Consider the following 24,139-nt stretch of genomic DNA (forward strand, 5'->3'; position numbering starts at 1 on the left):
ATATTTAATTCACATTCTTTTAATCAAACGCTGAACGTGTAAAAAAATCTAGAACAAGAGCCAGGGGAGACCAAACTGTTTGTCTCGTAACTATATTCCAGTGTTCCTCTTACGCTTTCTTCGGTATTTGTTACATATGTTATATTTGGAGTTACACTTTCTTACTAAAGTACAAATTCTAGTACTTTTTGGGGTTGAGTCCCATCCGGGATTCGAACCAATATCCTCAGAGTCAGGCACCTAATCGCCAGCACACAAAGTCAGCCGCCTAACCCGCTCAGCTCAGTGTAAATGTAACATGTTACATTTAACCACTTTCTAAATGGCATCGTGTACATGTAATCATAGCTTTTGGTCGTGGGAGCCGTGCCAATTTACACTTATCAGAGGGGTACACATGGTCCGCAGTCTAGACTACCAGTTGTCAGACATCCATTTTTGGGGAGGTCGCGGTAGCTGAGCGGGTTAGGCGTATGACTTTATGTGCTGACGATTTGGTGCCTGACTCTGAGGATATGGGTTCGAATCCCGGATGGCACTTCAAGCACGCCAACTTAGTGACTGATATTATGAAAACAGCATGAGCATCGATCTACGCAACTGGGATAAGATGACGTGTGTCAACCAAGACAAGCAATCAACTTTCACCAAGCCTCCCCCGATTCATATTTTGCCGCTTAAGAGGCACAGGTTGCTAAAAATCTGTTATAATGATGCCCTAAGGACCCATCTACACGTAGATATCAATGCGGTACGATCTAAGTACACTGTGCGGTATTTATGGTTTGGTGACAAACAGTTTACATCCACTGATGTATTTAGGGAAACATGATATTACAGCCGGCGTATTTTTACAAAGAGCCTTTTTAACCATTCTCTGATCATCAACATCAATGGTCCAGCTAATGTTGTTGACTCATTGATTGAATGGAGTACATAAAAAAAATATACTACAGTTTTTACTTCAGCCAACATCACATCAACAACGCCCACATTAACGCGCCCATTGAATCCAGAATCTACCATGATGGATCAAACAGACACTACCTACAATAATCCCATCACTTCAGGCAGCCTCTCGTCAACAGGTAAACTTTACACAGTTGTAATTACTCCTTTGCAGATAATCAGTGCACACAGTATTATATGTAGCACGTATGATATTTTCCAATCGACCGATTTCATGCCCATATCGCAATTTTAGGGGGGAAACTGGATTGTATCTTTAGCTTAGAATATGTTAATGTATCATGAATTCATCACTGATTAAGTGCCATTTGGTCACAGTTAGCAACCAACACTGGTGGTATATGAAGCAAGACGGTATCGTACATACATGGATGTACTAATGATGATTGATTGATGGTGTAGAAAGCTGAGAATTTCAACTATCAATTTGTCCCAGAATATGTCTATCATTAAAGCAGCTAGTCAATTAAATGGTTCAAATGTAGAAGCTTTTCAAAAGCCGACAACATCTAAGGTGGAAATATCAGATCGATAGTGTCACGATACCTCATAAGGTATATGTGTCTTTCTAAACTTCTTGTCTAAAGGGACGATACCGTCAACTCAGCAAAGGACCATGACAACAACTGCGACTGAAGGTAACTATCCATCCATTCAACAAGCGTGTGTTGAAAAGTCTTGTAGGTCTAGGGATTCCTTCTAAAGCTTTCTCAGTTCTTCGTTCTGGGGAATTACACGGCAACAGGTGTACTTCTTTCGCCTACTTTTATAAAGAATCAAAACGCATGTATTTAATGAAACATAAACAAATTTGGGAAATATATTTAAATTTATTTTATATGCATGTACATGCCACTGTATGACTATATGATTTGGCCGTAAATCCGGTAGAATGTTACGGTATGTTTTTGTGTAATTTCGTATCTTGTTAGAACCAGTCACCATAACGTTACCAGGCGATCAGACAACAACTACCACACAGACTACGGGTAAACGATTTCCAGCCCTTATAAACAATCACAATGGCTGCTCGTGCGGAGGAATTGCACGTCTACAGATGCACTTCTTGTACCTGCATTTTTGTCAATATATATGTTTCATCAAATGTATATGCATGTATAGTCCACCGTATTGCAACAACTATATCACATGGCTGTGAATCCAGTAGAACGTTACGGAACGTTTTTGTTTAATTTCATTTTTTGTTAGAACCAGCCACCGCAACGTTACCAGGCGATCAGACGAAAACTGCCACATGGACTACGGGTAAACGATTTTCAGCACTTATAAACAATCACAATGGCTGCTAATAATTCCCCGTTCGGAGGAATTGCACGTCTATAGATGCACTTCTTCTACCTGCATATTTGTCAATGCATGTTTCATCAAAATGCATGAATTCAAACAAATATATACTGTACAGCAAAAGAAACGCAAGTTTCGAAAAACTGAAATCTCATGAAGGTAAGCGTTCATATTTATGGAATGTTCATGGTATAGAGACGTAATGATTCCAGATGAGATAATGTCGTGCAATTTGACGTCCATACGAACCATTCACACAAACACACCAACAGTGAAGCCAAACCATAATGTTAGCACGTGCATCGACGGTTATGGATGAAAAGCATGCATTTCACTCTTAGGTATCCTTTATAAAGGTTTGTGTCAAAAAACAGTTCAGTATTGACGCTAGGAGGTGTACACACCACACAAACGATGCCTAGACTAACGACTGAGCAGAGGGGAATGGCCATTGGAAAGTTGCACGGAGGTAGCTCTGCAACCGCTGTAGCTAGACAATTGGGTTGTCATCTTACCACTATTACACGACCTGCTCAACGTCATCAGGAAAGCGGGTTGCTGCTGATCGTCGCCGTACCGGACGGCAACAAGTGACAACTCATGCGCAAGATCGGTTCATCCGGGTCACTCATCTAAGGAACCGAACTCAAGCAGCAACAGTAACAACAGCGTTAGTTCTTGCGTCAAGGGGATCAGTGCCAAGCGATACGATTAGGCGTCGTCTTTTGACTGCTGGAATCCACTGCCGAAGGCCATATGTGTGGCCAATTTTAGCACGTCAACAACGCCAGCGACGTTTGCAGCCCTCACACAGCAAGGGGGTCGATGGATTATCTGGCGCAACAACATTAACGTCTCTTTCCCCGGATATAGCTCCCATTGAACATTCTGGGACGAAATTTGGCGGAGGATTGCTGCAGGTAGACGAACACTCACACTTGCACAATAGGAATAGAGGTTGGTGTTTGAGCGGAACCAGTTGCCTAAGGCATTCTTTCAGACTCTAGTGAACTCAATGAGGCCACGTTGTACGGCCCGTGAGCAAACTCAAGGTGGCTATACGCGCGACTAAACATACTGTCACTTTTCGCATTCAAGGGTATCTCCATTTGACGGACTGTGATCAATTTGAACTTATTGCAATTCAATGTCAACAGCAACTTTTAGCTGTTAAATTGACAGTGTTTTCTATAGAATAAATGATTAGGGATAATTTCGGTTGTCTTCTATTCAAAAACTTGACAAAAAGCCAGACTTGCGTTTGTTTTGCTGTTCAGTATATGAACAAATTTATGAAATACGCATTTGTATGTTTTTATATGTATATCACACAACTTTATGACATGGCTGTAAATCTGGTGGGATATTACGGTACTGTTTTTATCAGTTTCGGTACTTTTTGTTAGAACCGGTCACCTCAATGTTCTCAGGCGATCAGACGACAACTGCCACACAGAATGCGGGTAAACGATTTATAATCCATATAAGCTTTCACAATAACTGCTTTAGAGGGCATTAATTTCATACATACATACTGTATGTGTGCGTGCGTGCGTGCATGCATGCATGCATGTGTGTGTAAAGAAAGGATGTAATGGGTGGGTGGATGCATAATTTAAGACAAAATGCATGAAATATTATATACGGCAGTGTGTTTCCCTTCTTCCATCAGCGTCAAACTTTATGAATATTTGTTTCACACAATCACACCGATGAATATAACGTAATACAATTGTGTGTGTACTGACTTTTCAATATTATAACAAATTAAAGTCATATGTTTCAGATGTTCCACGCTTGGTATTGATTGTAGCAGCTGCTTCAGCCAGTACAGCGGTAGCCATCACAAGCCTTGTTCTCGTGATTGTATGTTGGTGAGTGTGTTTGTAGTCACTTATAGGAGATTCAGTTAGTGTCATAAACCACACTCCGAAATGTGACGACTACGTCAAGGCGACCGATAAATGGTCACATCTTTGCCAGACAGATCAGTGACTGACAGCATGAGTATGCTGAAACGTTATGATACATAATCAGTAAGGTCAAAAAGATGTCCACCCGATCCCTTTAGTTGCCTCGTACACGCTTGAACATATCCTACCCAAAAATTCCAATTTAAGGTTTCAGTAATGACACACTGTCGCGTCAAAAACCTTTGAGATCATAAGACCATGGTGACGTAGATGATCTTATATCGTTCAATAATAATCGAGTTCCTTAAAATGATTTATCTATCTGAACAAAAAGTAAATTAAATCGATGAAACTGACTCGTTTCATTCATATTCAGATATAGACACATAAAGTTTCTTGTGACAGATACGTTGAGGATGTTTCCAAATTGCATGTATCAGTGATAAAACATGTGTCTATTACAACTCCCTATTTTGACTTTGATCACTTTTACGCGAACAGCAGGTGAAAGCCACATTGGGCCTTGTTTTCAATTTCAGTACTATCACGAAACAGAACATTTCCCCAAACTACGAGCATGCGGATGTAATACGTAAAAAGGCCAACAGATTGATTTGTGACAATTCTACGAACTATGAAGAGTCTGACGTCGCCCGTGCACACCGCAGCACAGACAGAAACATGGCGCACGGTGACAGCAACCCTGCCAAAATCTATCCACAAAATCTCCGCTCAGTTGCTGAAAAGGAAAGAAGTGAGTTCAAGAATCTATGAAGAGTTGGATGGACATCTCGGAATTGAAATGCGATAACCAGCTCCGTGTAAAACCGATGTCCTCAGCTCACACTCAGATCCCCCAAACAGGACAACTGTCACTTCCAGAATTTATGAAGCGTCCGATGTAGTATTTGGACACATGGGAGTGGAAACATCAGAACTGCCTCCGTGTAAACAACTCAATATTTTACATCTATCAGTCGGGGAAAAGAAATGACATTGCTTCTGTAATGTGTGAAGCGCCAGATACCAGGGTATGGACATGCTGGACTGGCCGATGCTGCTTCAAGCTCCTATTCTGCCTTGTGTCGGCTGGGAAGCAAGGAGGTCGAGCACGACTACTCGAAGCTGCATCAGTACGATTCCGTAACAAATGAGGAGCATCTTTGAGAATCGATGCAGCTTGGTATGTACAGTGATCCCAGGAACCTTAACATTTGAAGAGTCGACGATGCAGAGAGTTCCAAGAAACCATATTAATTAAAGTAATTCAGCTTAGTTGACCAGGAAGTGTTGTCATCAAAACTGGTTTTGCCAAACGTGACACTGACCAAAGAAACATTAGCCATATGTAAATACACTGAACATTATTGAAAATGCACCAGTCTAAAATTGTCCATATTTTCATCAAGATAATGATCAATGAATATAATTCACATGAAGTCGAAGGGAATGTCCAGTTGAAAAAACGTTTAGAAACTTAGCTTTACTCCATAACGATAGCTTAATATCATATTATAACTGACAACATTCCTGATTTTTATATAATTGATATTTGTGTGATGCTGCTGGCAAAAGTTATGGTTTTAGAGTATTCTTAAATGTTCTTAAATCATATCGAGTTTTTATATCATCATCCTAGTCTTCCTAATTCACAGGTACTACTACTGTGTGTTTGGAGGGTCACACTCGATCTCGATGCGGGAATAAAGCAGTATGACGTTGTCACAAATGGCCATTGTGTTATGTATTGATCGTGAAACAAACAAAATATATATTGATTCGATGCTAAAGTGGTTTTATACGCCAGTCAAATTAGCCATTATTTTTGGCCAAGGTCGGAAGAAAATGATGAAGAAACGAAACTTGGCATATATATTCTATGGATCTTCCTGCATAACATACTAAAAGTCCCCTAAAATCCCACTTCAGCTAATTCCACAAAGGAAGTGCAAACATGCATACCCTACGATAATTGTTCTTCTAAGAAAATCCTGTTTTAAAAACAGAAATGCTCATGAAATCTTTAGTTATGAATATAATCCCATCCAATTTGACTAATATAATGGATTATAGTGCACGTATATAAAAACACTTTAAAAAGTAGAAAATAATCATTTGCCTCATGTGCACATCCCGTTTTGTTCTAAAAATAGATTTCTAGGAAACTGTGACCCTGGGTCTGAATTGTGGCCTGAAACTTTTTGATATGAAGTTTAATTGGTTTTATACAGACATGAATAAATTGCCGTATGATTTATCTATCCAATGGTACCAAATAGTTAGAAGACATAGTTAATTTGAAAATATAAATTGAAAATGGCAAAACTCGAAATTTCATTGATTTGCATACCAGCCAGAAAATTGTGTTGCCCCCATCCCCTAGCTTTGTAATAACCAGTATGCATGAGTCTTATCACAGTTATATTCATCAAGGTTACTGATAAGTAAACATTTCAATACTTTCATGGCAAACTGAACATTATCTGAAAGGTTTAATATAATAACTATTCTTATAATTATAATTTCATTTCCGTGGAAAATCGCAACAATTATAAAACCACTGATACATAACCAACAATTATTTCACAAAAACCCACGAATGACTGAAGCAATTCCCTGAAGCGGTAAACTTCCACTTGCTCTTTTCTTCCATAATTGCTCATCAAGTATCATCTTTCACTTAAGGGGTCCTAAGCATTGAAGAAGTGTTTGACTTTTTGTCAGCGAATAGTTTAACATACTGGAGCATATCCACATTTCAACCTGCTAGTTCCACGGACAAGTTTTATTTCACGATGGATCCAACAGAGTGTTGTATCATATGCAGCAAAAGTTTATCTCCAGGTGATATTGTCACCGTCGCAAGAGGTCTAACTACCTTACTGCAAAGTAGAATAAGAGCAAAGATGGAACTGCTGAACAATTATCTGGAATATCTTCAGTTTCAGTTCATGTAAACTGCCGCAAAGATTACACACGTGAATCGTCTATTTTAGCAGCTGTGAATCCCTCACCTCGAAAGACCTTAAGATCATCACTGTCAACTTTCAATTTCAAAATGAATTGCTTGTTCTGTTGAGAAAATTGTGATATAGTTTCAGAGACTATAAAACATAAACACAAGAGGCATATTTTTTAAGTTCGAACGAATAGTTCCAAAGATTCCATTCTTGACATGGCTGAATATCGTGGTGATGTGTGGGGTCGAGCTGTTACTGAACGGATATCAAGCACCATAGATTTAGTGGCTGCCGAAGCCAGGTATCACCATACATGTTATAAGAAAGTCTTTGATGATTTGTTTGAATGTCTGGAACAAAATGATGAATGTCCGTATTCAACAGAGGATCTCGTGAGCAAACTGAGAGAATTTCATGTTGATGGTGAGATTGAATGTAGTGAAAAACCCTGGAATCATAATTGCTAGCTCACTTTGGTGATGGTATTATCATTTCTAGTATTCGTGGAAGGAAACCGTTAGTTTGCATTAGAAATACTGGCCACAAGATCGTTACCGATGCAAAGTATTCTCAGAAGTGGGGAACCCTGAAGAAGAACAGTTGTGCATAGTGCGGATATCATACGGGAGGATATCAGGACAATGCTTTGTGATACTGACCATTACACTCCTGCTGATGGTGCTTTTCATAATCACATGATGAATGTGCCTAATACACATGATTACAAACAAAGATAAGAAAGGTGATGTTGCTACAAAGCAAAGGAAGGCGTCTGTTATTTGTCGCCAAATACTCTCAGCAGCAAGAGAAAGATCATTTCTTTCTATGATACAACTTGGTTTTGTCGTGTATATTCACCGACAAAATGGATCTAAGCACCTTCAGGATATAATGTCAGCCTTGGAAGTGTGTCCATTATATAATGAGGCTATTTCCTGTGAACATTCTGCAATGGCTGCAGATCATGAGATTGGTGAAAATGCCTTCATGCAGTTTGTATTCGACAATGCAGATTTTAATGTTCGCACACTTTGGTGGATATGGCACATTTCATAGTATGGGTGGAATTATGTGTGTCACACCAGGTAGTTCTGTCTGCATATCTGATGTTATCAAACGTAACACAGCTGTTTCAGCAGACAATGTCAGCAAAAGTTTGGTTGGTTTGACTGTTGATGACATTTCCAATGTCAGAAAGCTTACCTCTTGTGGCTCTGTGCATATTCGTTTGGATACGCTTTGGATGAGATGAGTATGGTTGAAAGTGTAGGACACTCACTGCTGGAGTAGATAGTGTTGACAAGTATGAAGTATCCAAAGTGATCCCATTGCAATTTGTCAACTTGCAGGCACCGAATCCAGACGCATTATTCTGTGCTGGCATATTCTGCTGACAAATGCAGGAAACATTGACAGAAAACATGTTTTATGACATTTGACCAACCTCTATATGAGAAAGCTTTTGATATTGCAGCTTCCCACCAGAACAAAAGTACTCTAGCTTCAGTTGTTGTCAGACTTGGTGGTTTCCGTCTCCTTATGTCTTTCATGGGTTCGGTCGGTTGGCAGTGGATTGAAAGAGCTATGGTCACTCATCTATGCCTCTGACTCTACTGAAAATTGTTGACAGATCACTCTTATGCAAGAGCATTGAGGTCACATACCCTGGTACAGTTAGCAATAGCTGTTATTGCCTTGCAGAAGGTCAGCCTGGATGAAACAGGTAAAGCTTGTCTGAAGACTTTGTATAAGGATGTTCAAACCAACCATGTGATCCCTGATGAACTTCCAGCAATTGCCAATGTCACAAACCTTGTCGAAAAACTGACTGCAGTTATGGAATTGGAATCGTCTCAAAGCAGAACTGCCAAGTTGTGGTGACAATATTTTGAGCAAGTTTCTTTGATACACCAGTTCATTCGAGCTGAAAGGATTAGAGACTGGGATCTTCATCTTCATGCTGCCTGCAAGATGATACCATATTTTCATGCTGCAGGACATGTTGCTTATGCCAGAAGTGCTCATTTGTATGTTCAACAGATGTCACAACTGGGAGATATTATGCCCAAGGGTGAATTTGAAGCTTTTACCAGGTTTGGTGGTTTTACTGTCAGGCGAAGTGACAAGATGTGGGCTGGCATCTGGACAGATATGACAATTAAACAGGTTCTCATGCGGGCGATGAAGACATCCAGTGGTCTCACTCGTGGACGAGGACTGACAGAGACTGCGTTGGCGGAATGGATCTTGCCAATGCCTGGTTGTACTGAAATGATTCAGTACTTCGAGGAATTCTGTGGAACCAGATTTTGTAGTGCTGACCAGCACGTAGAACTAAGGACTTCTAGAATTGAGAGGGACATCAGTGGCGTTAACAAGCTGATTGAATGGCTATCAACTCGTTCTCCACTTGAACAAGGACATGAACTGGTCTCCTTGAGTAGTGGAATTGTAGAGAAAGAATACATTACATGCGATTCTGCACTTGCAATTGGAGATTCTGCTATGAAGAATATAGTTGGCAAAAGCTTTGGAGTACTCCCCCTATATGCCCTGAACAACTCAATCAGAATACAGAATGAGGTTATTCCTGTCAATACTATGCAGCTTTTTCATCGCATCCTGTGCTTCATGAAAACAGATGATGACTTTTTATCCTTTTCAAATGTGAACTTTCTCCATGTCCTCTATCATCATTCGATGAGTACTCAATGAGAAAACAGAAAAATCTGTCATGTACTCCGTCACTGATTCTTTGTCAAGCAAATAAAGCCAGATGCTATGTACATAAGTGATGGTGGATACTTGCTGAGAAAAGTGATATGGCCCCAAAGCAGAACATACAATGATGTTTATGATGCTAATCGGACATATGTCAGTAGACACTTTGGAAACAATTGCATCATTGTGTTTGATGGGTATGGCGAGTCTGTGTCCACAAAAGGTGTTGAACAGAGTCGGAGAGCATCCATATATCTGAGCACTGATATTGTCTTCAATTCTGAACCACCATTGACGATCAAACAGGATAATTTGCCGTCCAATGGTAAAACAAGTCACATTTGATAAAGGCTCTGACACAACAATTTCATGAGCTCAATATCAAGCCAGTGCAGATGCTGACCTTCTCATTGCACCAACAGGTATTGATTGTGCTGATAATGGGTACAAGGCCATTGGTTTTGGGACTGATGTTGATCTTCTGGTTCTCCTCATCAATTTGTGTCTTACAGAAAGATTGTACTTCCTTAAAATTGGGAGCGGAAAGACTGCTGATCGTCTATATAACATTTCGTTGTTACGGCAAGCATTGCCAGAGAGCTTCATTTCGGGGTTGCTCTTTCTCCACGCCATGACTGGTTGTGACACTACTTCAGCCTTGTACAGACAGGGAAAGAAAAAAACTGTCATGTTGTTCACAAAACGACAGGTCTTGCAACCACTTGTCAAAGAGTTATATAATCAATTATCCACAAAGGATATGGTTGCATTTGCAGAAGAGCAGTTCTTACTGGCATTGTATGGTGCACTTAAGTCTGTTAAATACCTCAATGAGCACAGATATCATTGTTTCACAAGAGACGCTACCAAGTGTCCCATTCTCACACAAATGCAGTTATCTGCCTTGCCACCTACATCGGCAGCGGCGAGAGAACATTGTCTGAAGGTTTGTCTGCAAGTGCAGCAATGGATCGGAAGAAGTCTTCCACCAAATGATTGCGGATGGCAAACTGTTTGTGGCCAGCTCAAACCAGTAACAACCCGTGACCCCCCAGCACCAGAGACATTGATCAACATGATCAAATGCAATTGTAAAACAGGGTGTGAGCGTATGTGTGGGTGCAGAAAGTCACGATTGGAATGTTCGCGTCTGTGTGGATATTGTCACGGTAGTTGCAGCAATTAAAACACAGTATGCCTTGCAGAGGAGGATGAAGAAGATCATGAACTACCATTTGAGGTGAGGTGAGGTAAAATTGGGTTTAACGTCGCGCTGGAGAATATTTCGCTCATATGACGACGTGCATGCGTGTGTATGTGTATGTGCGGATGCTTGTACTAGCCCAGACTTAAGCTGGTTTTATAGTGCTAGCCCACTGAGATACCATGCCGCAGTGAAGCATGAATACCCCACTCAGACACATTATACTGACTCCGAGCCGACCAGTCCTTGTTGTACCCATTAATGCCGAGCGCCAGGCAGGGACCAACAAGTACCATATTTTAACGTCTTTTGGTATGACGCGGTCGGAGATCGAACCCGCGACCTTCCGCTCTCCAACTACCATTTGATGAAACAGACGCTGATGAGAGTGAAGTTGAATCACAGCCTTCAACGTCCTCCAGACTGACAAGGAAAAGAACATTGTCTTTTTAGATCTTTAATCATAGTGAGTGAGTGAGTTTAATGTTACGCCGCACTCAGCAAGATTTCAGCTATATGGCGGCCTCTTTAATCATACGTGTTTGAAGATGCCCTGTTACATAATCTGTAAATAGTGTTTGATAGTCTTGGTATTCTGCAGAATATCAGTTATTTTTAGGTACTGTCAGGTTGAGTTATGATATGTTCTTGAAATTGTGAGTATCCAAGGGCGATTACTCTATTTAAAGCATGGAAATGGCTACTTAAATGTGTTTTATGAAATTATTAAATTTCACTTGCTTGGTTTTTCGGTGTCGAAAATCAAATTATTGCAATTGTTGGGCCATTTATTGTCCTTTCAAAATGCCAAAGAATTGCAAATTTTCAGTTTCAGTCAAAATGTAAAAAAATATGGTTTTTTTAGTTATAATTGGTGGTTTGTGGTGAAAAAGACATTGAACAATACACTTCAAGATCTTTTGGACATATCTAAGCCTTATCATTATACCTATAGGTCTTTGTGTCACCCAAGGGTAAAAACATATAGAAAAATCAAATTTCAACCGAAAGAAGTTCTTTCTGAAATAATAGTCAACAATTTTGAGATATATTCACTCAATTGTCAAACATTTATGTACTTATGTACAGAAATAAAGAAGTTGTTACTATTTTATCAAGCACAATTGGTCTTCTAGGTTAGCAAAAGGTTGCATATGGTAGCCATGTTTCCACGTGCACTATGGATTTAGCTCAAATGGGATTTTAGGGGACATTTAGTTTGTTATATAGGAAGGTTTGTAGAACAAATCTACCAAGTTTCATTTCTTCATCATTTTTTGGAGTCAGCTTTGTGTGCAGACTCTTATCTAAAGTGTATCGATACAGTCGAGTGGTAAGGCGTCACAATCCCGGGCTAGTGTACAGTGAAAACACAACCCTGTGCACTTAAAAGAACCCACGAATCCGTTGGTATATGATCAGATGATGGCCACATTAATACGTGCAAACACCTAGTTGTGGGTACAGCAACGTGCAGTAAACTTGGACAAAGTACTGTGACTGTGTGTCCCAGTCCACCCAGCTGTGAATGGGTACCCCGTGAGGATGGGAAAGCCGCAATAACTCGGTGTGCCTTGTAGCAGCAAGAGTTGTATGATCCCCAGGGAGTTGAGATTGATAATATGATGTGCCGCTGAGATTGACATCCAATGATCGAGGAAACAAAATACCAGCGCCTTGAGCATGCACTGGTGCGTGGATATGTGCTCTATATAAATATCCAATAATAAAAAAATAATAATAAAGTTGTTGTGGTTGAACGGATAGATCCGAATATTCTCAGTGGAGCATTGAGATATCTGGTGGGGAGACTGCCGTGTTTAAAACAGTTCCAAACAGTTGCAAATGCCAACATTACTGACAACCTGGAATTTAGTTGGAGTAGACCCTATTGCTCTGTTTAGTTGAACTGCCTACATGTTTGTGATGTTTGTGTTTAATATTTGTTTTACTTTCATGACTGTATACAAAACAATTGGGGAAAATGTTGATACTGACTGGCTCATATTGAGTGATAAAATCGCCATTTACCTTGTTGTGATATTTACAGGAAAATCAGGGTACAAGTACGGACAAAGCACCATTCGCGTTATCAGACCAGGAAAGTGTTGGCTGTGCATTTACATATTGTTTATTGTACACACCTGGTGGTTTATTTCATGCACAATATCTGATTACAGCAGCTAATATGCATGTAGCAACATTTATGTCACCAATAGTTTCGGAGTTACGAATCGAAACACTATTGACGCACGTGTGTGGTATGAAGTTTCCCGGCTGTGTATGAATATATGTAATTCCTGGAGAACCCTATGTCTAAGCGTGTTTGTGATTGGTTAGGCCCCGAGGAAGAATCCAGATGGCCTTAGTTCATGCTACACTATTGCTACGAAGCCTACATCTAGACAATATAGTTTTAAAAAACATGTATATGCTCAAACCGCTGTTCATGACCAAATACGTTTCAGAAAACAAACACTAACACACAAACACAAATAACCGAACTTGTGAACGGATTAACCATTTCACGTGATGCTTGTAGTTATTAGTTCCACAGAATTTCTGCATTATAATAGAACATTTCGTCATATCGTCATCGTCCGCAGTAACAAGACTGTTTCGTGTCAAAGGAAGCGGACTTTTCGACATAATACTAGTTGGAAATAAGCACCGTGTGCGCCTGTTTGTTGTTAAAACAGTTTCTTAAGTTGAATTGGTAACTAAAAGTATGGATAGAAAAGGATACGTCACTGGAATATGACATTTATTGTAAAGTAATTGTAAAACAAAATAAGCACATACGTTTGCATTCATCAGGCATGCTGACTGATCAGGCGATAATTTAAATAAAGGACAAGTAAGACTAATTGGGTAGTGAATATTGTCGAACATAATGTGGACTATCAAACATATTTTCAACGTTTATAGAAATATTGTATAAAGGAACGTTTAGATTTAAATAATACTATATAAGCACTTATTCACTTTTATAAAGAACGTTTGATTGATTTCAAAGTGACGATACAGGTACATAATGATTTACATATATAACTGCGACTGAGTAGCACTAACGTCTAGGTGTTAACATATGGATCATTTCCACTGACAGAGTTGGCATAGCAAGGTCCTTCACTGCTGGTTATGCGGTCGTAGTTATGTTCGTCACCAGCCACGCTTGTATTAGGCTGTATTCCATCGTAGACATTTGTTTCACCATGCTCAACAGACGTTCCAGTATTCGATGAAGTGTCATGCTTCTTTCTGAATGGCTTCACCACCATACTGCAGTGATAAATATTTGACAATATACACAACTGATATGTTCAACAGCAGACAGTACAACAAAATACCATAGTGTTGTCGCATCTGACGACTGGGCGTCAGTAAACCCTATTAACATTTACCTAGTAATATGGCTGTTGCACATTGTTAGGGGAAATGTAAGCTCAAGCTCTGCACCCGCTTGGTCCGTTGGGGGTGCTACCGTCAAGGAGTGAGGGTCGGACGACCGGGAGTCCACACTAACAATTTCATACAATAATTAAATATTTACTCAATCCCTCTCTTCATTACAAGGTGGCTGGGACTGGACAGGACAGGGCAAGCTCTTTAACAAACGTGGAACTACAACGATCGCGAACCGAACGTTCTGCTGACAGCTAGCGCTGACGGTAAATTTTTAAGGTGTTCGAGCCTACTCCGCCCTTGTCACATGTCCCGATACAATATTTCCGTTTCGTTTAAAGTTACATCATTCCATGGTCTCATGTTGTACCTCGTAATCGGAGAATTACTGTAAACTACCCATCGTTGGTTCACCGTTAACTAATACTTTAAGGGTATTTTGGATTATTGTACTTCCAGTTATCATGTTCTATATCCCTTGATTAATTAACTAGAAGTGATAGCATCAATTCTATCACGAAATAACCGCAATTCTGAATAATGGGTTTGTGGATACTTTTCTTGTTTAAAAGATGCATTTTAACCTTATAACAGTGTTACTGTGTCTGATATGTGCATTAAAGACAATATGAAGTACTTACAAGTATATGACGAGGACTACAATGATGAGCACCAGAATACCACACACCACAGCCAAGGCTGTCACAATATCCTCACTGTTGCCTGAAACGTGTATATTGCAATACGTTCAGAAAATATGTGCAGAAAATACGCGAGGACGTCAGCTCGCGTATGTTTCAGTTCACTGGGCTTGTTTAATATTAACGATCATGATTTGGGAGAATCTTGGATTCGTGGCCATCGGATGTTGGCTTTGATTATCTCTGCAAAGAACATTAGTGCTATAACCCACTCAACTACTCTATAGCTTTCGTTCTCTGGCATTATAATACTGTTTTTTTTCAAGCTGTGTACCCCAAACTGTATATATGGATGCACAAAAAGATTCTTGTTGAGAATGTTTTGGACTTATACTTCCACACAAAATATTATATTTTCCACATAGTAAAGTGATTGTTTTTCTGATTATTGATAAAGAGATCAAGAGGTACTTAGCTGGGTTGCAAAGTGTACGACTGGGTGCTTGATTGTGTTCACGCCTATAAGGCAAAGACTGAATGTATTACAACCCATCTATTATTGTATGGATATGGTTGAGCCAATTATGTCTAGAACAGTGATTCAGTTGTGGTGGTTTGTACTAAAACCCTTTTGATCAGATGTAGTTCTCACTATATCGACATGAAACTACATAAACTGCCACATAACGTCTCTATGTAGTTACAAGCAATAGACGAATATAGTGTGTACATACTGCGAAGAAATGCGTGTAATTGCGTATACTCACTTGTGTCTGTTCTTGAAACTGTTGTTGATACCATCGTTGATTTTGAAGTCCACTGTGTTGTTATATTCCCTGTCGAACGAGTAGGTTGTCCACTCGTAGATGTAACGGTCGTAAAGGACGCTGCAATTTGTGAATTTTGTATCAGATGCAGTTCCAAGGAAGATAGATAAATCATGTATATGGGAGCTTGGTTTCTTTTCATTTATGTATTATCTTTTCGCGGACATTTTTTAAATGTGTTAAATATAAGTGTGCATCCTTGCATGAAAAGATGTAGATGCATTATTTAAGGTACTTTAATTGCATTGATGTCGATCCGCAGTGAAAACATGGCACTCAAATAGCGGTTGACCACACAAGTTAATGAACCATGCCCTTCAGAGATGTTCACACTCACACAGGCAAAAGCACTATAAATGCTTGTATGGGAGCAAATATCTCTGTAAGCAGCTGAAAACGTTTGACGTATAATGAGGGCTATAAAACGCCAGAGTACACTCACCAATAGTTGTAGATTGGGCACGTGGCTTTGTTTCAGTTGTTGGTGTGTCCGAAGTACTTGGACCGGATGTACTCTGTGAACGTGGCGGCTGCTGTGTTGATGTAGGTGTGGTTGATGCATCCAGTATTTCTCCGGTGACCGTAATATTCATTTGACCTGAATTTATGAACAACTTATGGTTACAGCAGTCTCCAGGTCCGAGTTACTTGTTTACTTTTAATAGATAAGATTTCTGCAAGTGGTGGGAATTCAGCAGAAAATAGATCCACGAAGGGCCATATGTAATTCAGTTAAGGAGGAATAGGGCGCAAAATGCATTACTGTGAATACAGTACGCTAAATATGATTTTGGCATCAGTGTATTAATGATTGCTACCTGCAACACGTATCCATACATTTGATCCATCCTGATCATGGTTATCGTAGACTATAACTATTTCGGCAGCTTGTCCAGGTAATACCCTGTTGTACTGGTTCGCGTTCTCGTTTGTCCAGAGTTGTCTCCCGTCACCTGAGATGTTAAGCATCCCTGACCCCCTCATCCGCTCCTCTACCAGTGTTACAAGTATAGTCTGCCCTGTGATCCTAACAACACAGCGGCTGGTCACACCGACACTGTCAGGGAAGCCGGGGGAATGGAGGTACACCGACCCGTTTACTGTTGTTGTGACTGGACTACACATGTTCATACTACCTGAAACACAGGTACATGGGACAAGTATAATAATAGTTGTGTTTACTGTTTACTGTTGTTCCTTCCGATACCAAATGTATTAATCATCCGAAACTGATTCCATTTGGAGTAAAATGCAAAATGACAGCAGCCACACCTACTCAAACAATTTTGATAAAACAAGTACGTGTTACCTTTTTCTGGACACCCCACATCAGTACTCCTCAGATGCCACGACGTCTGCTTACACACGGGATAGTGAACTGATGGACGACATTTTTATCAACATATATAGCATCGAATTCAAAGACTTTGTTCAAAGTGTACAAGTGTAGAACAATCTAAGTAAACAAAGACGTTAAACATATATGGGGGCGTGGTGGGCGAGCTTTGTAAGGCGCCACGCTAGTAATCGAGCGAGCTTGAGGTGACGGGATCGAGCCCTCCTGTGACCGGGTGTAAAAACCTTGGAGTCACTTTTGTGTGCAGACTCTTTCAGTGTTGTCACAGCCCCTAGTGTACAGTACACAACCCAGTGCTCGCAAAAGAACCCACGAATCCGTTGGTAGATGACCAGATGGTGTCCCCATGAATACGTGCAAACACCTAGTTGCGGGTACAGCAACGTGCAGTAAACTTGGACAAAGTACTGTGACTGTGTGTCCCAGTCCACCCAGCTGTGAATGGGTACCTCGTAATGACGGGAAAGCAACATTAACTCGGTGCGCCTAGTGGCTGCAAGAGCTGTATGATCCCCAGGGAGCTGAGATTGATAATACGACGTGCCGTTGAGATTGAATTCCAGTGATCGAAGGAGAAAAACAAAGCGCCTTTTTGAAGCTGGGCTGGATATCGGCGCTGTACATATGTTAGAATAATAGCAAAAATATATATATATTTATTTTTTTCTTTTGTAAGCTGATAACTGCCACATTGAGCTTATGGTGAAACTTCGTTCAACCAACGTAAAATTCGACCTAATACGATTTTTTTTATTATTCGAGGACATTGTCTCTGAAACCACCTAGCTCACGTTACGCCAGTTAGCAAGCCGATATACAGCAACTCATTTGAGCCAGAAGAAATCAAGCGGCACATGCTGTGGTACAAGCTGTGACTTAACATTAGAAAAATGGATATTTTGAAGTCCATATAGAGTTGTGCCATTCTTGTTGATACATATCAGTGAGTATTCTTTTCATTTGAACAATAAAACAGATTCATTGCCCACATCATTGGGAGGCATACATGAGAAAATCCAGAGTTAAATAACCACCATCTTACATCTGATTCCCAAGTATGTTTACCATTCGTGTTTAGATCTTGTAAAAAATAGATAATAACTATATCTTTATACCGATGTGAACAAAACCGGCGATATTGCGGTTCCTTTTCCATATTGGCTTTTAGATGGGTACCAGGTTGTATTTACTGTACATGTATGTGTTCAGGAATGAGTTATCTGTTAATCTTTGCCCAAACGAATGTTTGACAAAAAGCATTTTAATGAAATAAATTGACCTTTATGCCGATGTAAACAAAACCGACGACATGGCGGTTCCTATTCCCTGACTTTTAGAGGGGTACCTATTTGTATGTACTTCCAGTAGTGTGCAGATGCATGGGGCGCAATGCTACCATCAACGGGGAAGGGGAAAAGTGTCACAACATGTATTAACCCTTGACGTCACTGCATTACGATAGTAATACGTCGTCAGTGAAATAACGCTGAACGTTAGACATTATCAGAAGTGAGTGAGTTTAGTTTTACGCCTCTTTTAGCAAAATTCCAGCAATATCACGGCGGGGACACCGGAAATGGGCTTCACACATTGTGCTCATGTGGGGAATCGAACCTGAGTGTTCAGCCTGACGACCGAACGCCTTAACTACTAGGCTACCCCACCGCCCGAAATTAATTAGGAAATACGTAGATACACACGATTCTATCTATAATTAGTGCACTGATATACATACATATCATTCTTTCTTGTAGATAACCTTTCTGTACTCATGTGTTTGAAATATTTTCATGGTTTAACTTATAAAATCAAATATAAAATGTCATTTTTTATATTTTTTTTAGTTGCTGTTTAAGCTATCATTCGGCGATATTACATTTTTATAACGTCGGTCTGTAGGATTTGGACCAATCCAGTGATTGACATCATGAGCATCGTCTAGGTACATGGGATAGATTACTTCTGTCAACCTAACCTTATCACCCGACTCCGTCAGTCACTTCTTTCAACAAGTATGGGTTGGCGAAAATTAATTTAAAGGCGGATTTTTAAGGGGTCAAATTCGTGAATGATTTCCGTGCGTCCTTGATAATGTTTTGTATGGCCGTTGTATATATCCCTTATTTTCCCATTTCTAATAAAGTCTACACTGAGTATTTATACAGATCAGCAGACTTCCTTAAGGCAAACTCAAATTTTGATCCACCTGTCATGTATTTCAGAGGAAACATCAATTAGATTGCAGATAGATAAGGCGATGCATTCGTGTACCTCATGGAGTCTGTTAAAACGAGTGGTTTACAGCACGAGCAACGTTTTAAGATTTGTCATAGTCGGCGACCATTCTGGATGGACTTCTTTTTTTGGTGGCCTTCTTTGATTTTTCGGAAAATAGGCCCGTAGATTCGGGCATACAACAAAAATATGTTTTATTGCGATGTTCCCTAGCAATGTGCAAGGTTTTATGCTTTAATCCAGTGGGGTAAGTCATATAGTGATAGAATTGGAAATCTTTGATTGCCGGTGGCCCTCTGGGACGCCATCTTGGAGTTTTCGGAAAATGGGCCCAAAACATCGGGCACCACCACAAAAATATGTTTTATCATGATATTTCCCAGCACTTTGCAAAGTTTCATGCTTTAGTCCTACAGGTATCTATTTTCACCCTTTGCCACTGCACTAAACCACTTAATGTGACAATCAAAACCTTGATCGAAAACGCAATGTACCATGATTCGTAATATGTAACATAATGCATAAAAATGACAACTGGGTTTAAATATTGACGCCTACATGTAGGCATAAATGAATCACTGACTGGCATTATTTAAAGCGTTCCTTGTTGATAATGTCAGTTTGAGATAGTACTAAGTATGCGTTAGATCACGAGGACCTGATGTCTAATCGCCGAAATGGTTAATTCGACCTCGAGTCCGTCGGTCATGCAAGATCCAGGTTAAATATGTTCTTTGAGTTTTTCACACGTGCACCTTGTTCTTTGGCGCCTCGACTTATGAAATGCATGTGCGTGTTCCAAGGCAAGTATGTATTCCATCTAGGACCAGCTCGAGCATATTTATATTTTACTGTCATAATCACTTGTCCATGCTGATGGGCCCTTTTTATGAGATAACAGCGCCCTCATCGAGTGGATGTTTCTATATTTTCGTGTCTTTGAACGAAAACCTGACAAACCAAACATGCAGAAAATAACATGAAACGTAACAAATAAAACAAAGGTATCACCGTGTATGTATTTGTGTTTGTATTATTGAAGCTGTGACTGACATTAAAAATATTCGATGTTTATGCATCTACTAAACTTTTGTCTCATGATATGGGAATACTAAACTGATGACTTACCTTTTATACAGTTGTACTCTACTTCAGCAGTAGCTTTGGTCACATTGAAGTAGTTAATACTAGTACGCTGTACACTTATGGCTTCAAGACATGACTGTATTTCAAAACATTTGATGATCTTGCTTGTTTGCAAGTGCCTTTGTTTCCAACTTATGAATAAGAATTTTATTCTAACCTGGATCTTCACGGATCCGATGACACAACATGGATGATAATGTATATGATGAAGACAGTACGACATTACTTGAGCGTGTTGTTTTGTAATGTCACGAAGCACAACAAGAGAATGGTCCAGTTATTTAAAACAAGATTTGGAAAACAAGATCGGGACCGACAGGCATGGTTACTATACACCGGCATTCGACTCATCAGGATTTGACTTTATATACAGGTATCACCTGTCGGCCCGTCAGTGTGTATTAATGAACTTTGTAACAAAAAGATTAAAAATAGCCATGTCGTAATCTCTGACGAGCGAATTGCGAATAATTTACAATTATGAATTTCAGTCTGTAAGCCATAAAACAATGGCTACATCGGATTTGATCAATGTTTCAATCAGTCGAACTATTGTTAACATACGGCTGACAGAGACAGATGGTACGTTTCTAGATTATATAGCATCTACAATTGACGCATTCACTTATATCTGTTTCAGAGATTGACAGCAATAGAGGCCAATAATATTCAAGCCTGACAGCACCCTGTTAAATATTTCTTTAATGGGGAAATTGTTAGTAAATAAATATTTCTGGTTACTTTCATAAAGATTTGCTCATGTCGCCGAAGATAACATTCGTAAGCCCAGTGGCGACACACGTTTTTCGCTAAGAGATTGCACTTGATGGGGGAAGACATACCGTCATTCTTCAGTTGTGTCTTACTGACAGTCAGGTAATGCCCCGTCAACGACCAAAGTTTCCTTTGATACAGTTGTACTTTACTTCAGCACTGAGCAGCATCGGTAATACTGCAGTTGATATCTGGCTGTGCATTCAACATCTACACATTCGTTTATGACGTTTGTGGTAAATATTTACAATAATATGTCTATAATGGACTCTGTGGCTGATATTAAATAAATCAGTGTTTATACGTAGATCTACTACAGGTTTGTCCAATGATCACCTTTGATACAGGTATACCATATTGATGTCTCACCTTTGATGCAGTTGTAATTTACTTCAGCAGCAGCATCGGTAATATTGCAGTTGTTGATGGTCTGTACCTGCATTGCTTCATAACATGACTGCTTCCCATTACAACTGACGATCAGGCCATACTGGCTGCTGGCAAAGAGCTTACTACACGACTGAGCAGATTTCAGACGACATGTTGCTGCGTCTCCATCCCCATACACCTCGTGCACGACATGTATCCATTCACCGGCAGAACACTGAAGCTGTACTGTAAAGACTTTTGTCAAATCCTCTATACATCTGTTTCCAGTCCTGACACCTTTGAATATATTGAAACTCGTTCAGTCAAACATACTTGACAAAATATACTTGAATATATTGTTCCAGTTGAAGGTAAAACCCTATTTGTTGTGAAATAAACGAGAAATATAGATGTAGTTTCATCTTTAAAACATGATATTCTGTATGGCTCAAATTAGACATTACATATAAAATCATAATGTATGAATCTAAAACATGAAACGCGTACATTTACAGTATCCTTCCATTTACAAAACTTGTGCGTACATATACTGATAAGTACGCGATGCATATGGCTTTAATGCAGCGGAAATGTGAAATGGAGTTTCCAAGAGATAAACTATCAGTGTGTATCAATACAAAAATGCCATTTCTGAGTCTAAGTCTGATTTGGACTATCTTATAGATGGTGTCTCAAGGTAGGTATCATAGCACAGGTAATGTTTAAAACGGCTTGTGCGCATTAAAATTCAGGGACATGAAGAGATTTTGACATTTGCGCGTCAGTCACACAACACATCACACGTACATAATGCGACATTTAAAAATCACATTACACAGCATGCTGAAATAGAAAATCAGGTCTGTCAGTGCTATTACTCACCGTATACAGCAAGAAGAAATGATAGATTACAAACGCTCTTTCAACACGCATGGCTGCTAGATCTCAGTCAACAGCAGTTAAATGCGTCCTCTCTGTACGTCAAGCTTACAGAACATATCGTTTCTATTCAACCCTGAAGTTAAACTGTTGGATTCATATTCAATATGTAGTTGCCTCGTTGAGATTCACACATCCACAATTGAGTTCATGGGAAATGTAGCAACAACCTTCGTTGGTTCGTGACTAGCCTACTTGCATATAATTACTCTCCTAGGTCATCTTCGTGTATTTCCGTACCTGTGAATCCATTATGTACTCGAGAACACCTGAAACAATTTAACTAAAAAAAGGTAAATGCATGGGTACACGTCCCCGGAGGTCTCCGGTATGAACAGGGAAGTGAAATCAGTGTGTTGTGACTAAGTGTGTAGAGCATGTTGCCGGGTGTATCTTGTCATAACACACAGCGTCACAGTCCATTAATTAGATTTGCTTCCTGATTCAACTAGTATTTCGTTTGAATTTGGACAATAGTGGGGTGCGTGGTTGTGAAGCGGTGGGGTGGGGTGTGCGTGCGTATGGGTGGGTGGGTGGATTGGCTGGGCGTGATCCGCTTACGACAGTGAAGTGGGTAATTTTAATCATAAGTGTGTCTTGGTATTTACCTCTCCATTAGGTAAATAGACAGACAGAAAGTTTTTTCAGTATAAAGGCAAAATACAGGGAATGTTTGGTTACATGAATTACGCATGTCTGTAATCGATTAAGTTTCTCTTAGCGCAATGACTATATATATGTGTGTGTGTGTGTGTGTGTGTGTGTGTGTGTGTGTGTGTGTGTGTGTGTGTGTGTGTGTGTGTGTGTGTGTGTGTGTGTGTGTGTGTGTGTGTGTGTGTGTGTGTGTGTGTGTGTGTGTGTGTCTTCTGGTTATATAGAACATCAAATACCTCAGATGAAATATGTTTGATTAGGGACGTTATAGTTTAAACTTCATATCCTGTTTGAGACACATAGTTCTTAGAGCTGAGTAACACTCACACAAGCAATATAGAAATTCGGAAACAGAACTTCCACTTTCTGTACAACATGTACACAGTCGTTCATTGTATAAAATCGTCAAGATGTTGGGTTTGATGGTGTCTGTTTCATACTCTGCTAATCGCAAACTGTGAATTATTGAACATACTGGCCACAGCTTCTGTCTGACTAATGCCAGTACCAGTATTGATAATATCACGTAGATAATCGGCTGACGCCTCATCGTTAGTTCATACACAAACTATGAATGATAAGTACATCATAACTGTGTGATAAGCAGAATCAAAAGGTTATCAGAAATAATGGTCCATTGACATAAATCGACCTTCATTTAATATTTTAAAGTCAGGAGTGACACCCAACGCATGTGTCTGGAGCTACTACGTACGACAC

General features: G+C 39.8%; 1 protein-coding gene and 2 long non-coding RNA genes across 3 annotated transcripts; 2 read left to right on the top strand and 1 right to left on the bottom strand.

Moving 5' to 3' along the window:
* The first annotated feature begins 818 nt into the window (after positions 1 to 818).
* Positions 819 to 2,376, top strand: LOC124265011. Its single transcript, XR_006895316.1, has 3 exons — positions 819 to 1,088; positions 1,557 to 1,607; positions 2,179 to 2,376. It is a non-coding gene; the product is annotated as an uncharacterized LOC124265011 (long non-coding RNA).
* A 1,185-nt stretch (positions 2,377 to 3,561) lies between these two features.
* Positions 3,562 to 4,786, top strand: LOC124265010. The gene is made up of 3 exons (XR_006895315.1): positions 3,562 to 3,737; positions 4,061 to 4,148; positions 4,727 to 4,786. It is a non-coding gene; the product is annotated as an uncharacterized LOC124265010 (long non-coding RNA).
* A 9,033-nt stretch (positions 4,787 to 13,819) lies between these two features.
* Positions 13,820 to 23,102, bottom strand: LOC124265005 (cell wall protein DAN4-like). The gene is made up of 7 exons (XM_046699797.1): positions 22,709 to 23,102; positions 21,827 to 22,123; positions 16,764 to 17,081; positions 16,388 to 16,543; positions 15,886 to 16,005; positions 15,119 to 15,200; positions 13,820 to 14,354 (listed from the first exon to the last, which is right to left on the bottom strand). Exons 2-7 carry the CDS (start codon positions 21,897 to 21,899, stop codon positions 14,147 to 14,149), a joined length of 957 nt encoding a protein of 318 aa, XP_046555753.1. The 5' UTR covers positions 21,900 to 22,123; positions 22,709 to 23,102; the 3' UTR covers positions 13,820 to 14,146.
* Between the last annotated feature and the right edge of the window lie 1,037 nt (positions 23,103 to 24,139).

Source organism: Haliotis rubra, unplaced genomic scaffold (genome assembly GCF_003918875.1).
Source record: "Haliotis rubra isolate DU_JTF1 unplaced genomic scaffold, ASM391887v1 Scf956, whole genome shotgun sequence".
NCBI classification, from domain to species: Eukaryota; Metazoa; Mollusca; class Gastropoda; order Lepetellida; family Haliotidae; genus Haliotis; species Haliotis rubra.

Coding starts and splice junctions, on each gene's coding strand:
- LOC124265005 (XM_046699797.1), bottom strand. CDS start 21,899: ATGCAGGTACAGACCATCAACAACTGCAATATTACCGATGCTGCTGCT. Junction 16,006..16,387: donor TGCCCAATCTACAACTATTG/GTGAGTGTACTC, acceptor CACAAATTGCAG/CGTCCTTTACGACCGTTACA. Junction 14,355..15,118: donor GTAGTCCTCGTCATATACTT/GTAAGTACTTCA, acceptor TTATCACTGCAG/TATGGTGGTGAAGCCATTCA.